Raw genomic sequence first — 16,213 nt, 5'->3', positions numbered from 1 at the left:
ACACAAGGGTGTTAGTAAAGTCAAGTACTGAAGTAGGGTGAGTCTCCTAGTTTAAGTGAATGAAAAATTTGATGCTACCAAATCCAGACATCCTGTAAAAAATTGTGTGCCTTCAACTTTGCGAAAAACAGTTTGGGAAAGAACCACACATGGCTCGGAAAGTCAGGTGTCCCAATACTTTTGTCCATATAGTGCAAGTAGAACCTGGGAGAAGGCTAGAATTGTTTTCCATCCTTAGAATCCTTGACGAGCACTTTTGTGTTCATTCTTTTCTGTTTTTGTTACTAACTGCACTGTAATTGTTTTAGGAATTGTCTGCTGCCCAGGATCATTGAGGCCAAATACCTGGACATCATGGACGCACAGCACATGTAAACGTGCACCTCCAAAAAAAAAAAAAAAAAAAAAAAAAAAAAAAAACGAACTGTGGGAATTGTATTTTTAAAATGCAAAACTCTGGGAGGAAAAACAGACTGATTCTAGTGTTGTACAGCAGACGTTCTGGTAAAGCACTGTAACAGAAAGTGAGAGAGAGAGAGAGAGAGAGAGAGAGAGAGAGAATATATAAAGTTTGAAAGGCTGACTATAGTCTTGTCTGTTTGATCTTAGTCAGTCACTGCTTCTCACTGTTTTCTCATACCAAAGCTTTTCTCTTTGGTTAATTCTAATGTACCTCTGTCTCATTATGTGGATCACTCACTTATGCGGAAATACGCATAGTCGCATACAGAGGCAGTTAATTATTATTACTGTACAGGAAGAGACTGGTGACTGCTAGAAGCTCTTCTCATAGCGTTACTGATACCATTCAAAAGGTCACCGTACAAGTGGAGTGGACCTATCTGTAGCAATACCTCTTTGATGTTGACAATTCACACATACAAAAACGAACCTGGTGACCCTTCATTATTTCACTTCGCTTCAGGCGAGGGGTCTCTCTGTCAGCTCATACCATGACGTGAAATCGTACTGTTGCTCATCCACACTTCCGCGTGTCGTGGTGCATATCATTGTTAACGTGTGGTGCATAATATCAAGAACAAGTCGAAACAGACCAAAAGATTAACACGCACCCTGCTTGTTACTGTGTCTCATAGCAATACAGTGAAATAGAATTTTAATATTTTAGATATTTCTATGAGAAAGATTATTTACCGGGGTCGATATATTTCCAGGATACATGGTGACATGTGTTCAGAATGTAACATTAGTGCTGATGTTTCAGGGATTGGGGAACGGGTCCAGACAACGAGAGCTAGATCTCACGTACACACTGCAGAACAAACTCTTATCACAAGCTTTTGCATACGACAGAACGTCACCACTGTTTGTCCTCAGAATGCACAGAAACTTGTGCTTGCACACACACACACACACACACACACACACACACACACACACACCTAAAGATAAATGCGAATAGGCATGTGCTTATTAAACGAAAAACTAGCATGCTTGCTCACGCACACTTCCCCCTACTTTACAACAAATATAAATATATATATGAAAATAAATTAAGCATGGCTTTTATAAGATGCCAAAATCTTTTTTTACAATTATAGATGGAATTTCGTGTACAATAGAATAAAATTCTCGGTGGAATGCTAGTTTTGTATATTACACCCATGCACTCAGCCTTTTTGAAATGTAATGTCTATGCTGGACACCGGAACAGCTTTTCATAGAAAACTACAATGATCTCTTTTGATTTGTTACAGCAATATAAGCATTAAAAAGAAAAAAAAAAGAAAAAAATGCTCAAAATCTTACAAATATTCAATCACTGACTTTTTTCTCTAGCAAGATCTAAGTAATAAACACCAAGATTTTGTAACACTGCACCTGTTTTCAGTTCAGACATGTTGAATTTAAGTTCCCAAATAAATCTTTCATTGTTTCTAATACTGAGAGAGACAGCTAGACGGACAGGAGACAGAGAGAGAGAGAGAGAGTATGGATTATAGTATGGATAGGATAGTTTTGAATTGGACAGGACAGGGGACAGCACTCCGCCCCACAGCAAGGTGGTTCTTCAGCACTGAGAATAAAAAAAAAGACATGAAGAAAAAAACAAAACAGAAGGAAGAGAATGTTGTGAATAGTGGACATGTAGATATACATTTGATTCTGTAGAAACAGAAGTGCTAGGTTTGGCATATGACTAAAGAAAGAACAGGAATGTGGTGTGGTTCACACAGGAAGGAAATTGTACTAGTGTGAGAATCATACGATTCAATACGAGTGCATGAAAGGGTGATATCCAAATGTGTTTTGTTGATGTTTTAGCCACTAGTTAGTTTTTTTTTTTTTTTTGTAAAATCCTCATACCAATCCTTACTGAAAATGATTTCCCAACTCTCTCTCTCTCTCTCTCTCTCTCTCTTTATCTCCTCTGAAACTGTGACAGTATCATCGTAGTCCTAAAAAAAACCTCTGGTGTTAAAAAAATAAAACCCCACCCTTGTCTCTTCACACCATTGGACTTATCTCTAAGTATTTGACTGTAATATTGAAGTATTCGACCTTATTTTGTTATCTTATTAACTGGATTGGATATGTTGACAATTTATGTTCTGTGCTGGCTCAATATTGTTTCAGAAAATAAGCTTTTCTTCTTCCAATAATGAATGTATAATGTGTAGATTTTTATATAACGCGTACAAAATCCATTGTCAAAATAATTTTGTCAAACAGATAAGCTAAATTTGTAAACTGCAATATGTAAAAAAAAGAAAAAAAAAAGAAAAAAGATATAAATGTTTATCAGAAGGACTGTGTGATTTTAAGAAAGGTAATGTTATACACTGAAAACTAGATCATTTCAAGCTGGTTGCCAAATAAAGAGTTATATTGATATACTAGTTTTTCTGTTATTAGTATGATAATGATTGCTTGTTCTCACTGTGTTTAAAGGGTCCAAAGTGTCTAAGTTCTCCAGGTTTCCCCCCAACCTCCCAAACACAAATGTATTGGAAATTTATACTTGCTTATAATTTTTTTTAATGTGTGTGTGTAACACTAATATCTCACTCAGGATATACTCCCATGTCACAACCAGTTTTCCTAGATTAATCATCGATTCACCTGACCACTATGATCAGTAAATTGTCTTATAGCTATACAAAACATTGTTTTGTTGTTGTTTATACTATAAAAAATGTTCAACTAGATTCCATATTGTTTACCTGAATTTAAATAATACATTAAACCTTGACAGCAAGAGGGACGTAAACTTTGGCACTGGAACATCAGCAGCAACAAACGCGACTTGGTTGCCCTCTAGTGGTCATATTGTTACATACATATATAATTCGTGTATTTAATCCCGCCCACTGCGGCGCTTGCTTTTTATCCTTTTGGCTGCTCCGTGCGTCAATCAACAGTAAACTCAGCGCCTGCGCGTTATTCTTTAATTGTCACTTGAGCTGGGAGACGTTTTTTTGTGGTTCCCCGATCTCCCATGAGCGCTGGGACTCTGCGCGGTGTGATATAAGGGGGTGTTTAAGCTGTAAGAGGAGGCGTGGTGAAGGGTGATGAAGTGGTGGAGGTGGGCTGAGTTCAGCGTAAAATCTGCACTTCTTTTTGGTCGCTCCTCCTCTTCCTCAAGGCTCATCAGGCTGCAGCGTGGACCGGGAAACCGCTCGAACAGCAGCACCGTGATGGCCGAAGAGGCAAAGAAACTGGCCGCCTGCGCAGCTGTGGACAATCACATACAGGTTCGAGTGTGTGTGTGTTGGCTTAGGTTTCAGAGGATCCACAACATGGCACTTGATACTCAAGTATACAGCGTTGATGTAGGATTTCTTCTACCTAAGTTCAGCAATAGCAGACATGCTTTAGAGTTCATGTGGTGTTTCATAGGTAGGGATCTGACTCTTAGGTCAGGGTCCTGGAAAGGTCGAAGTCCAGCACCAGGATGTAACGAACACACACACACACACACACAAACTTATACTACTGCTACTAATACATAAGACTTCAGGTTAAAACCGGAACTAGTTTTGAGCTTGTTTAACGCTAACTCCGCAGCAATAGTGCTACATCCTGGTCCTTTACTGTAGTTACACTTACGCAACACCTAATACGTTTATAACGCTTAATAATGACGTGTAACTGCATACAGAAACTGCACGATCAGGACGCTTTTATATGTTTGTGTTCACACTGCCCCGCCCCCGGTAAATTTCATTTGATAACGCGGGCAGTGGCGGGTATGAGATATTAACCAATCCGGGACAGGGGGCGTGGTTTTGGAAACTGTAGCGTGAAGAAATGGAGCATGTGCGATACAAATACTATCAGTGGTGGACAGTAATGAAGTAAATGTAGTTCGTTACTGTACTTAAATCTTCAATTTGCTGAAGTATTTTCATTTAGGGAGACTTTACCTGTAACTTCACTACATTTTGCAAAATCTTTATTTATGAGCGGGTAAAAACGTAACTGGTCAAACATGCAGCAATCCACCAATCAGGGTCGAGCGCACACTCTGGTTTGAACTTGTTTTGATTGGTGTTTGCTGGTATCTACTTACACCAACATACAGTTCAGCATCAGTTCAACAGCAAGCAGAACATATTGAAAGGAATAAGTGATGGAAGAGACTCGAACTCACAAACACTCGGACCTTATTCCTGTGATTTGAGGCAAATGCTTTTTTTTTAAACTTTTACTCAAGTTAAAGTTTAAAAGAATCACATTTACTGGAGTAATATTTTACTTGGTGTATCTCTACTGTAACTCAAGTACATGCTTTGTGTACTTTGTCCACCACTGACTATTAATAATATCTAAATTAATAAAAATAAATTGATATTATTGACACTATTTCTGTTTTTATATTCCAATATGATAACCTGACTATTTGATTTTATGGTGGATTTGGTGTATTTTAACCATAGATAACATTAAACCCAAACGTAATGGTCTAGTAAACCAGAACAAAATGTTGCAAGGAAAGACATCATGAGAAAGACATGACTGTAAGCAAAAGGGAACTCTTTGGTGTGTGACCTGCTTATAAATCATTAGTGGTCTACATCTACTGTAAAGTGCTGAGTGTGTTGAACAAACAGGAATGAGCATTGTAATGTTTGAGTACAGCAGACCAGTCCATGGTTAGTCTACAGTGTCCTGATGAGATTATCCATCAAATGAAACGCGTCCACTAGAAGTGTAACGGTACACGTATTCGTACCGAAATCTTTCAGGACATGGCTTTCGTTCGGTGGACATGTGTACCAAATGCTATCCTTTTTACGTGCAGAACATAGTTAAACTCTAAGTTCCCTCAGGAACATATTAAGTGGCAGACCACAAGTATTATTAATCTCTGCTTCACACTTCGAGCGCATTTTTTAATTATTATTAAACTTGAAAACATACACAACAAAAAACAGGTGTATAAAAAAGAAACTAGAGTTAGCACAGTGTCACTGTGGCTGCTCACTCCGTACCGAAATAAGATGCCAGGAAGTGGCTAGCAGCTAACGCTAGCACTATAGATTATTTAGCGTTTTATGTCCAGCTTCAAGAATTTCTCTTAAAAGGAGAAAATCCTGACAATTCCACATATCGAGGGAGTAAATCAATGGTGGATGGAAGGAATGAAGACATTTGTTAAAGTATTCTGAAATAAGTAGACCAGTTAGGTAGATCATATCTTTAATATGAAATATTAAATGTAAAAGTTCCAATAACACATTACTTCTGTGTGTACCAGAACAACCAGGTGGTCGGAGTGGGAAGTGGCTCCACCATAGTCTATGCTGTGGACAGACTGGGTAAGTCCTAGTGTACAGTATGTGGATAATGCTGTGTTTGTGTTTAATGCGTTGTGTTTAATGTGTTGATTAGGAATACATGCCGATTGGCAAAAGTCACTAAACACTCCCTTTCAGTTTTATATGTCAGTTTGCCAACTTGGGGTTGTCTCCTCAACTACCAGTTCCTAGTCCATTTTTCTAGTGACCTTTAATGCTGTGCATGATGTGACTGTGTAAAGTCCCTCTTTTTCATTTCAAGGTTTTTGCCGTATTAGCATTAGATCATAAGAGAGAGAGAGAGAGATAGATAGATAGATAGATAGATAGATAGATAGATAGATAGATAGATAGATAGATAGATAGGGCAGCAAGTAATATTAGAATATAATATAAATATAAAATTTAAATATTTTTTGATAATTGATTAATTGGACAATTATTTATATTTATTTTTTATTATTATTAATACTATTTTTCCCGATTAATCAGATAAAAAAACTTCATTGGATGTTTTGCTCATTATAACTATATAAAACCCTAATTTAGGGTATTGTATGTATAAAAAGTGTACTTAAAAATGCAAAAGCCACATTGAGTTTAACTACCTTTTAGTTTAGATATTTTAAAGCTTATAGTAGCTGCTTGTTGAGGAGCGCAGGTGGGATTTGTCCTTGAACAATTTCACTCATGCTGAGTCGTTTCTTTCTGTGAAAAAATACATAAAATAAAACAACATTTGATTAGGTGAAGGTGAAGTAATTTTTGAAAATCAACATTTATATTATATTTTGCGGGGTTGACAACCATGCTTAAAAAATCTGTATAAAATGGAAAACAATGTTTTCACAATTAAAAAAACAACACAGATATTTTGTTCATTTTTCAAGATATAAGCATCTAGAATATATAATTTATTTAATTTTATATAATAATTAAATGAAATATATATAATGTACAAACTTTAAAAACAAGCATTTAAACGTAGTAAAGCAGTAAATCACTTTTGAAAACAGGTAAGTAACTGTTGTAGTAGACAAATGCTATAAAAAGAGCATAAAATGCAACACGGTAACAGTCTTGATTAAAAAACAATTATGTATATATGGATTGGTGTACAAATGCATAATGAAAACCATAACGGTGACAAAAAATGTGATCGTTTACTGCTGCTGTTATTTGCTGCTTTTAGATTTAGTGTTTGTTCGCACTGTTTTAATTGAATCCGTCACTATGTCGCGAGCGAACTGATTGCGCAACCCGATGCTCGGCAGAACATATCCAGTGCGACTGTCCTGAAGTTACAAACACACAGTTTACACAATAACACTTCATTAAACTACATCATTTTCAAATAATGGTTATAAGTTTTTGCTTACCGTGACACCAGTGTGTTTTCTTTTCACAAGCTCCGCTTTGCATAACCAGGTACCGTATACTTTGTTGCGTTTGATAGAAAATACTCACATGCCTTGACGCACATTTTTCCTGCTGCCGGTTGACCCTGTACTATCCACCATTTTTGCAAGCACTGTGTTATCTTATCATTACGCAAAACCGCAGCTTGAGCAGCCAAACTAATCGATAACAGAATTCGTTGACAAACACCTAACAAGAGCTGCAGTTTTGGAGAAGCTCTGACCCAGTCGTCTAGCCATCAAAATTTGACCCTCGTCAAACTTGATCATTACGCTTGTCCATTTTTCCTGCTTCGAACATGTCAAAATTGAGGAAAATCTTTCCATTGCTACCTAATATATCCAACACACTAACAGGTGCCACAATGAAGAGAGATGTGTGTGTATATATAACTATATTTGTGTGTTTGTAACGGAGCACCAAAAATGCACCATAATAAAAATAATGTTTTTATTTGTAATAATTTTTTCTGTAGCTGAGCGAGTGCGGCAGGAGAAGTTAAACATTGTGTGCGTTCCTACCTCGTTTCAGGTAAGTTTATCAGAAGCAGCAGCAGCAGTGGTACAAGCGTTGTAATACATCAGAATAATGATAAAGGTAATTCTGCTCTGTCCTCCTTGCCTTAGGCTCGTCAGCTGATTCTGCAGCATGGCCTGTCGCTTTCAGATTTAGACAGGCACCCAGATGTGAGTTAATCACAATTAAACATAAGAAGGATAACTCAAACCCCTGTAGGGTGAAATGCATTAATGCACAGCTACAAATTAGTGTACATTTAAAGCAAATTTTCATGTTTTGAATGAACCTAAGAGAGTGCTTGTGTGTCTGTTAGCTGGACGTAGCGATCGACGGTGCTGACGAGGTGGATGATTCACTTACTCTTATCAAAGGAGGAGGGTAAGGAGCAAGAGAGCCTCCATCGGCTGCAGATATTATTTTAATGGTCACAAACAAAAACACTGCAAGTAAAGTTAATTTTAAGTGTATTGGATGCTTAAAAATACTACGATTTAAGATGAATTAACTGTCCACTGTTTCCAATGTTTTCTACCACAAGCGCCACAATATAAACAACAATATTGAGACCCCTGACTTTACAAGCCAGATTACACCTTTTCTCTCCATTTGAGATTGGAAAGCCTCTTTGTAGAGGTCGAAACCGATTGCTAGGTTGAAACGTACTAGCCGTTCAATCGGCCGATAGTTTTGAAAATAGATCCAAAAAAACCAAACACTTCATGTAAAATAGATACAAAAAAACTACTGAATCATGAAAATGTGTTAAATGAAATAAAAATTTATAAATTCATTATATTAATAAAAATAATTAACAAATAATGTTCTAATTAATTAATATAATTATTTGCTCTGTGCACCGTGCTCTTTTCAAGCACCGTTCACTTTGTGCAGTGTGCCGTCTCGTGTCAGTAATTTGCCTCTAGAGGCCGCTCTCGTAATGACGACGGACCTTCCTAGCTGCTTTAGCAATAGACGCAACCAGGAAAAACTATTGGTATAGATTATTTTTCAGATTTTTTTTTTTCAGCAATCGACTATCAGTGCCGATTAATCAATACCTTGAGTTTACTAACACCCTTGTGGCTGAGCCCAAATCTCAACGAGCACACTTCAATATCTAGTGGAACATCTTCCCAGAAGAGTGAAGGCTATTATAACAGCAAATGGAGAGAAAAAAAAGCACATACACATCTTATAGTGAGGGGTCCACAACCTTTTTTCCATACAGTGTATATTAAAGTCCATGAGCACATGTACATAAACACATACACATGCACCCGACACCCACGTTACCTGATTAAGTAATGAAACTTCCTGGAGTGTGATCTTGATATTTAGAAAATCAGACATTGTTTTCAGTGTATGAAATCTTTTTTTTTTTTTTTAAAGGTTTGGAGTTCCCTTTTCCTGGATCAAGTAAACATTTGTATATGCGTTCTAAAACTCATTTAATACCAAAATAACATTTATTTCCCTCCTCTCTTGCTTTCTCTGCACTTCAGGGGATGCTTGACTCAGGAGAAAATTGTAGCCGGCTGTGCCAAACACTTCATCGTCATTGCTGACTACAGGTAAAAAAAAAAGAAAAAAGTGACACATTCTCTCAGGAAACTAATGTAAATTCTCAGCTGCTGTATTTCAAATGCTAATCAATACACTAAATCAGTCACCCTGTCATTGTTGCTTAGGATTAAATGGAAACTGAAGCTTTCAAAGGTTTAATCTGAATTAGCAAATTGTAATCCTTATGAAGTGCCGCTGAGCAGTGTGTGTCGGCTCATTTCTTGCATTTACAGGAAGGACTCGAAGGTGCTGGGACAGCAGTGGAAGAAAGGTGTGCCGGTGGAAGTGGTCCCAATGGCGTACGTGCCTGTGTCCAGGGCCATCACTCGGCGCTTTGGTGGAGAAGCTGTGCTGAGGATGGCTGTCAGTAAAGCGGTGAGACAGTGCATGTTAAAGAGTGTTTTAAAACCCTAGTGAGAATTTAAGCAGAAAAATACTACTGTGACCTTGTTCCCAGACAAGCGCTGATTAAAGCCTTGTTTATACTTGGAGCATGATGTGTTCACATACTCACCTTCAGAACTAATGTAGTGTAGGATAACAGGAATGATGTCCACTAGGTGGCAAATTAGTCCTTAAACATTACTATTCAGTTTAGGGTGGTTACTTATGTGGAGAGATTTCCTGCCAGCTGTTTTGGGATCGAATTGCCACTGTGCAGTAGCAAATGGACGTTAAAGACACAGGCAAGCAGTGTTTTTACTTTCCACTGTTGTCATGATCATTGTCATGACTAAACTTTGAATTACATTCCTATCTATAGAATGCTGATGTGAAATCAGCATGGCTTCTCATTTCACATCATCATTTTACAGATAGGAACGTAATTTACAGTTTTGTAACTGGTGTGACAGACAAATGAGTCAACATTTTCTAGTTCCATATGACAAGAAGGTACTGATGGATGGTGAGGTGAGAAGGCCTGGGGTGCAGTCAGCATTCCAATTCATCCCCAATTCTGTTCAATAGGCCTCAGAACACCGCTCTATAGCAGTCCACTCAAGATCTTCTATTCCATAGAGCTCGATTTGTGGAAAAGGCTATTTCCATCCTGGAACAGTTTTGCCTCTCCATCTCAAGTGAAAAGAAAATGTATTGTTAAGAACAATTGTGTGCCTCCAAAGTTGTGGTAACATTATATGGAAGAAATGACTGGTGTGTGCTCTAATACCTCTGTCTATAGAGTGTACATGGTGCTGTTTTATTTTTTTGCAAATAGCTACATTTTCCATTTTAATAATATAAAAAAGTGTTTTTATGAGTATCTTATCTTTACTCTGAACTCTTTGACCCAGTTGTTTACATGCTTTTCTTTTCCTCCTTCAGTAACAGTATGTTTTTTTTTTATCCATTTTCTAGATACTGTTACATCAATTGGTCAGTTTGTTTCTGATCTTTAATTTGTATGGCAAAAAGTAGAATTGGATTTAAATGAATATATTATCGATGATGATGATGTTCTGTGAGATCAAGTCTTCTTCCAACTCATCCAGTCTTTAAATATCACTTACAGACTTACAGTAAATGCATTTTTCTGTCTTGCCAAATGTTTCTTGTCTCTGTGATGTCGATGCATTTAACCAGTGGCATGTGCTTATTAGTGTTAGTTTCAGATGATTTTGTGAGTAATGAAGCATCAGCTGTGTATTAGTATTCGTTAGTAATTTGGGTAAGCACTACTGTTGAGCTGCTCCTCTTATGTCACCACAGAAACATTCATTTTTTTTCCTTCACCAACCAGGAATGAAAACGAAGAGTTCACCTGAAAATTTACCTGAAAAAACATTCATTTTGTGTGTATTCAGTGAATACAGGGTTTGAACAGATTTCATTCCACGATATTTTATTAAGGAAAAGTAATACAAAACTCCAACCAAGTCACAAGTATTATACTCACAATCATAACTCCTTTTTCAAATGGTCACTGACTCATTCCATGACGATGCTTGAGAACTGAAGCGATGCGTCATGATATCGGTTCATTCTTTTTGAACAACCCTGTAAATCCCTACACACACATGTTCACAGAGCAATGTTTTAGGAACACTATACTAATACTGAGTAGGACCTCACTTTGCTCTCTGAGTCAGTTTTTTGTGACATGGATTCCTGAAGATGTTGTGGGTTGTTTTTTTTTTTTGTTTGTTTTTTTCTTTGAGATTCTGGTCAATGTTGACACGATTGCCTCAAGCAATGAATGCAGATTTTTAATGTACATTTTAATGTACGTTTATGTGGTAAATCTCTTGTTCGATCACATCACAATGTTCTACTGGATTTAGGTGAATACTAAGACCAGTGAAGAACATTGAACTCTGTCATGTTCCAGTCTGAGATACCTTTTATTTGGTGATATGGTGCATTATCATGCTGGAAGCCAATGGAAGATGGCAAATTGTGTCTATAAACAAACACAGCAACAATACTCCAATTGTCTGTGGCATTCTAGTGAAGATTTGTTGGATTTAAGTGTGCCCAGACATTCTTTACACCGCTGGTCACAACATGGCACCACGTTGCCCGCAAGGACCACATAAGTCGCCCACGGGCCTTTTCTCAAAATAGCTCACCATAGCGCCACTTACCAGTGAGCTGCATCTAGCTGTTTGTTACCTTGTTAAATCATTGTTGATTGATTATTGTGAAAAATCATTAACATGATCAGTGTCCATTAATTATTAATAATAACATATAATTAAAAGTAAATTGAGCAAATTTGTTATTTCAGAAGTGTGTATTAAACTGGTAGCTCTTCACATTAATCGGTACCCAAGAAGTAGCTCTCAGTTTCAAAAAGGTTGGTGACCCCTGCTTTACACCAATACACCAACCTTCAGCAGCCTGAACTGTTGGCATAATGCAGGTTGGGTCTATTGATTCAGACATGCAGATGTTAAAGCTCTTTAAGCATAATTAGTGTCTAGAACATGAAGTCTTACTCGTAATATTTCCCTCCCAGAGCCTTGCCTTTTGAATCCTGAATAAAAATCTATATTGAGCATCTACCTCATTTCCATTTTTATTATTTGAATCCATCATTTTCATGTTTATTAAATAATGGAAATATATTGCTTAAACTACATAGCTTGACATTTGATAATGGTGTTTAGTGAAGTCTCGAGTCCCTACTTTATTTTTGGGGCCACTGTAAATGTTTCTATTACAGAAGAAGAACAGATGCTCCTCTCACTCAGGTATTCTGACCAACACTGAAATTTTGTATTTAGTTATTTTTATTATCTCTGTGCACTGCTTTAGGGTCCTGTGGTGACTGATAACAGCAACTTCATCCTCGACTGGAAGTTTGAGCAGGCACAGAACTGGAAAGAGGTGAACACTGCTGTCAAAATGATCCCAGGTCAGTTCACCACTACCTCCCTGTTTAAATCCAGTGTGTATTGGGTGCTTCATAATACTTTGAACTAAAGAATCTCCTTGATTGTCTTCTTTCAGTGATTACATACTGTGTGTGTGACAGAGCGTAATGCTTTGCAGAAAGTCTTTGATAAATAAAAGCTTTACCATATCAGTAGATTGCAATAGGACACTACTGCGTTTTAAATCAACTCGAATCAAATTTTATTCATCACATACACATACATACAGGGTACGACATGCAGTGAAATGCTTTATACGACGGTCCGGCAAGAGGGGAATAGGGTGGGGGGAAAGAAAAAAGCAGATAAATAAAGTATAAAAACTATATAAAATAAAATATAAGGTATAAGGATATATAAAAATAGGTATGTAAACAAAAAAAATAATAAAGTTTGTAGCGTGGAAAAAAAAAGTTTGTAGCATGGAATCTTATTCTAGGCAAATAATATATTATAATAATACAATAATAATTGTTTTTCTTCAAACCCAGGAACCTATGTGGTGTATTATGTCATTTGTACTATGATTGGACAGTATGTGCTTAGTCAGTCCATGCTTTGTTTCTCGAGTTACTGAAATATTACAGCTATAATGGTATTTCATGCACATTTCTCAACCACACGTGTGAGCACGAATGCGTTTTTAAATATGAGCCACAACAGAAACCAAATATAGACGCTATATTTTGAGGCTCGCCCAACATTTTGCCGGATCATGTCCTCAAATTCAGCCGACTCATCAGCCTGAATCTACAGTCTAAGCTAAATGAACTTCAGTCTACATGCGGTTCTACTTGGATAGCAGCTCAAATCCAACCTTTTAACATCATACTGTTCTTGCTTACACAAAACAACCTAACAATCCACTTCAGCCTGTTTTTACCTCCTAAACCTTTGCATTATCAGAAAGAGGAATTAAAGAGGAAGGAAGGGGAACCACAGAATGTAAAAGTACAGTAGAAAGGAGAAGCAGCTATTCTGTTTGAATGTCTGTTGTTCTTCGGACAGATCCAGTGACTTTACGTCTATGTCTCTCTCTCGCTCTCTCACTCTGTTTCTATAGGTGTTGTGGAGACTGGCCTGTTTGTAGGAATGGCTGAGAAAGTTTACTTTGGAATGGAAGATGGGAGTGTGAAGGTCAGAGATGCGCCAGTGAACTGAAGAAACTCAAAAAACAGAAAGCTCTGCCCTTTCCTGTCCTTGATGCCTCAAGTGCCAGTGCAGTGGATACACACACACACACACACACACACACACACACACACACACACACCTCTTTGTGTTGTCACTAGGAGTAGCAAAAGCCCCAGCTGTCTAAGCGGTACACCACTAAAACATTCCTTATAATCTCATGCAGGTTTGTTTGTGTGTTCAGAGAAATTATACACAGATCCTTCATGTAGGTTTAGAGACTGTATACATTTTTGTTTGTTATATTGTTATTTGTCACAGTCTGAGTAAAACGATTGAATCATCCTGGCCCACATACACGATATCGTGCAACTCGACAGATTAAGCACAGAATAACTAAATGACCGTTATACGTTCGAGATGCTGGAGAATGCCTAGTTTGCATTTTCTTGCACACTGATCTCTGTGCCTCACGCCTCGTATCAGTCATTTTTGTCAACGTTGATGCCTTATTTCAAATGTACTTTTTCAGTTCAACCCTCACCTAACAGGTTATATATGAATAATCCAGAATAATCTAGCATTGCAGGTAAATATTATTTAATACATATTTAATGGTATGATTAAACCAACTTGCATGTATTTGTTCCAAACAGATTTATCTGTTTTAATCTAAACCACATACCAGCTTTTGGGTTTTATTTGTATATTTCATATATATAATTATATAATGTGTATGTGTGCCTGTAGACTTTGGTAGCATCAGGGATTCCAAGTGCGATCTACCAAACTGTCTCACACTCTCGCGCCTTATCTTACACGCATATGTGATATAAAAATATATAATTATTTCTTATCTGGAATGGGCATTATAAATTTGCATAACAAGATTTTACACACCAGCTTTTTTTTTTTTTTACCTCTGTTACCAACATTATTGATATAGGTTATAGGGGTTGTAGGTTTTGATATTTGTTTGTTGTTGTTGCGACCAAATTCCTACATTGTTTTGCTTCTGAATGAAGATGAAATATAATAAAAGAGGACTGTTGAACCGAATACTGGTGTATTTTTTTTTTTTTTTTATGTATACAGTATATTGTAATTGACGCAGGTTTAGTTGCTTTTGACGGTTGTTTCTTTCCTGGCCGCAAGAGGGCAGTACAGGTTATATGTTACGAGTGTTTCAACAAATTATTTACTACTAAAGCAGTAATTTCTGAAGCCATGCTTTCACAAAATTTAGCATTATAGCTTAATAATTTGGACGGTGTGACTTGCTGACTTTTTTTTTATAACTAATGCAGTGTAAAGTTTAATTGAGCTCATAGGGAAATGTGGCCGAATATTTTGTTTTTTAACGCGGTTTGTTAGGGTTTCGAAATCTCATTAAGCTCTCGTGTTGTGATTAACAGTGCAATGATGAACTCTTCCATTAAAAAAAAAATACCGGAACAGGAAGTGTCAAACTTTGTGTCGGTAAACAAGTGGCCACGTCGCTCTTTCCATCCGCGTACTTTCTCTCCTAACGTCTTCTCGGTGTTATGTCCCGCCCCTTATTTTGGTTTCAATGTCTTATTTGATTGACAGCGCGGAAACCCAATCCGGATTCTCATGTGGGTTCTCTGCCCCAATCATTTACTTCTATTTATATAACGGTCACTACACCGATCCTCCCATTTCCTCTGCTCGGTTGCGGGCCGCCTCTTCTGTTTTGATTGACAGCAAGAGCATCCAATTGTATTGGTCGGTGTTTTTTGGCGGATCTTTACGCAAACCGACGTCCGCGTGATCCAATCGGGTCCTGCTTAGTAGACTCGCTCGAGCAGATTGACAGGCGCGCGCAGCTATAGCGTCGCGCGCCCAGGGCCTCGCATGAGTTCGCCCGTTTCGAGCGTCCAATCGGCGTTTGCAGACGGAATGGGCGGGGCGTTACTAAGGCACCGCCGACTGCAGGGAGAACGCCAATAACATGGTGCCTCGGCGACTCGTCTGTTTACGCCAAGAGAAGGGAACGGAGAGTTGCGGGAAAAACATTTACATGCGTTCGCTCGGTTTTATAATCCGCCCTGACCTCTTTTAGAGTGTTTTATTTTATTATTTTTTTTCTTTTGATTTCACATTTTCGGTTATGGGATCGCTTGTGTACTGATGTGTCACTTGTCCCAATGGAAAGGGGGCTTCGCTTTGGCAACGTGGGCATCTCCCTTGTGCTGCTGCTGCTGCTGCTGTTGATGCTGAGAGCTGTGAGTGTGAGGACAGTGCAGTACAACTCTCTGTCCCGGACGGAGCCTGAGACATCGGACACCGTGATGGAGCGCGGGCTGGAGAGCAGCATCGGGGACGCCACGGTAGAGGACGATGAGAACAGCTCGCCCGGGGACACAGAGGAACCGAGCGGCGACAACGACACAAACTTCCAGCAACACGGAAGGTAATAAA

At 38.0% G+C, this 16,213-nt stretch overlaps 3 protein-coding genes across 10 annotated transcripts in view; all 3 read left to right on the top strand.

The window, feature by feature from the left end:
• slc4a11 (solute carrier family 4 member 11) overlaps positions 1-2,854 on the top strand; it is a 65,680-nt gene extending 62,826 nt beyond the window's left edge. For all 8 annotated transcript variants that reach the window (XM_046875711.1, XM_046875701.1, XM_046875685.1 and 5 more), the window contains one exon: positions 309-2,854. In XM_046875711.1, the coding sequence (XP_046731667.1) occupies positions 309-375 (67 nt within the window). In that variant the 3' untranslated portion in view covers positions 376-2,854. The remainder of the gene's footprint in view (positions 1-308) is intronic.
• Positions 2,855-3,406: 552 nt separating this feature from the next.
• rpia (ribose 5-phosphate isomerase A (ribose 5-phosphate epimerase)) lies at positions 3,407-14,830 on the top strand. The gene is made up of 9 exons (XM_046875723.1): positions 3,407-3,716; positions 5,723-5,783; positions 7,657-7,712; positions 7,808-7,867; positions 8,014-8,078; positions 9,203-9,271; positions 9,497-9,638; positions 12,522-12,621; positions 13,704-14,830. Exons 1-9 carry the CDS (start codon positions 3,534-3,536, stop codon positions 13,799-13,801), a joined length of 834 nt encoding a protein of 277 aa, XP_046731679.1. The 5' UTR covers positions 3,407-3,533; the 3' UTR covers positions 13,802-14,830.
• Positions 14,831-15,712: 882 nt separating this feature from the next.
• The window catches only part of eif2ak3 (eukaryotic translation initiation factor 2-alpha kinase 3), a 29,251-nt gene continuing 28,750 nt past the window's right edge, over positions 15,713-16,213 (top strand). Inside the window, exon 1 of the mRNA XM_046875643.1 lies at positions 15,713-16,205. Coding sequence (XP_046731599.1) covers positions 15,940-16,205 — 266 coding nt within the window. The 5' untranslated portion in view covers positions 15,713-15,939. The remainder of the gene's footprint in view (positions 16,206-16,213) is intronic.

The sequence above is a fragment of the Silurus meridionalis genome, chromosome 2, assembly GCF_014805685.1.
Source record: "Silurus meridionalis isolate SWU-2019-XX chromosome 2, ASM1480568v1, whole genome shotgun sequence".
Classification (NCBI taxonomy): Eukaryota; Metazoa; Chordata; class Actinopteri; order Siluriformes; family Siluridae; genus Silurus; species Silurus meridionalis.
The sequence above is the reverse complement of the archived record's forward strand: the minus strand, read 5'-3'. Positions and strand labels throughout refer to the sequence as shown.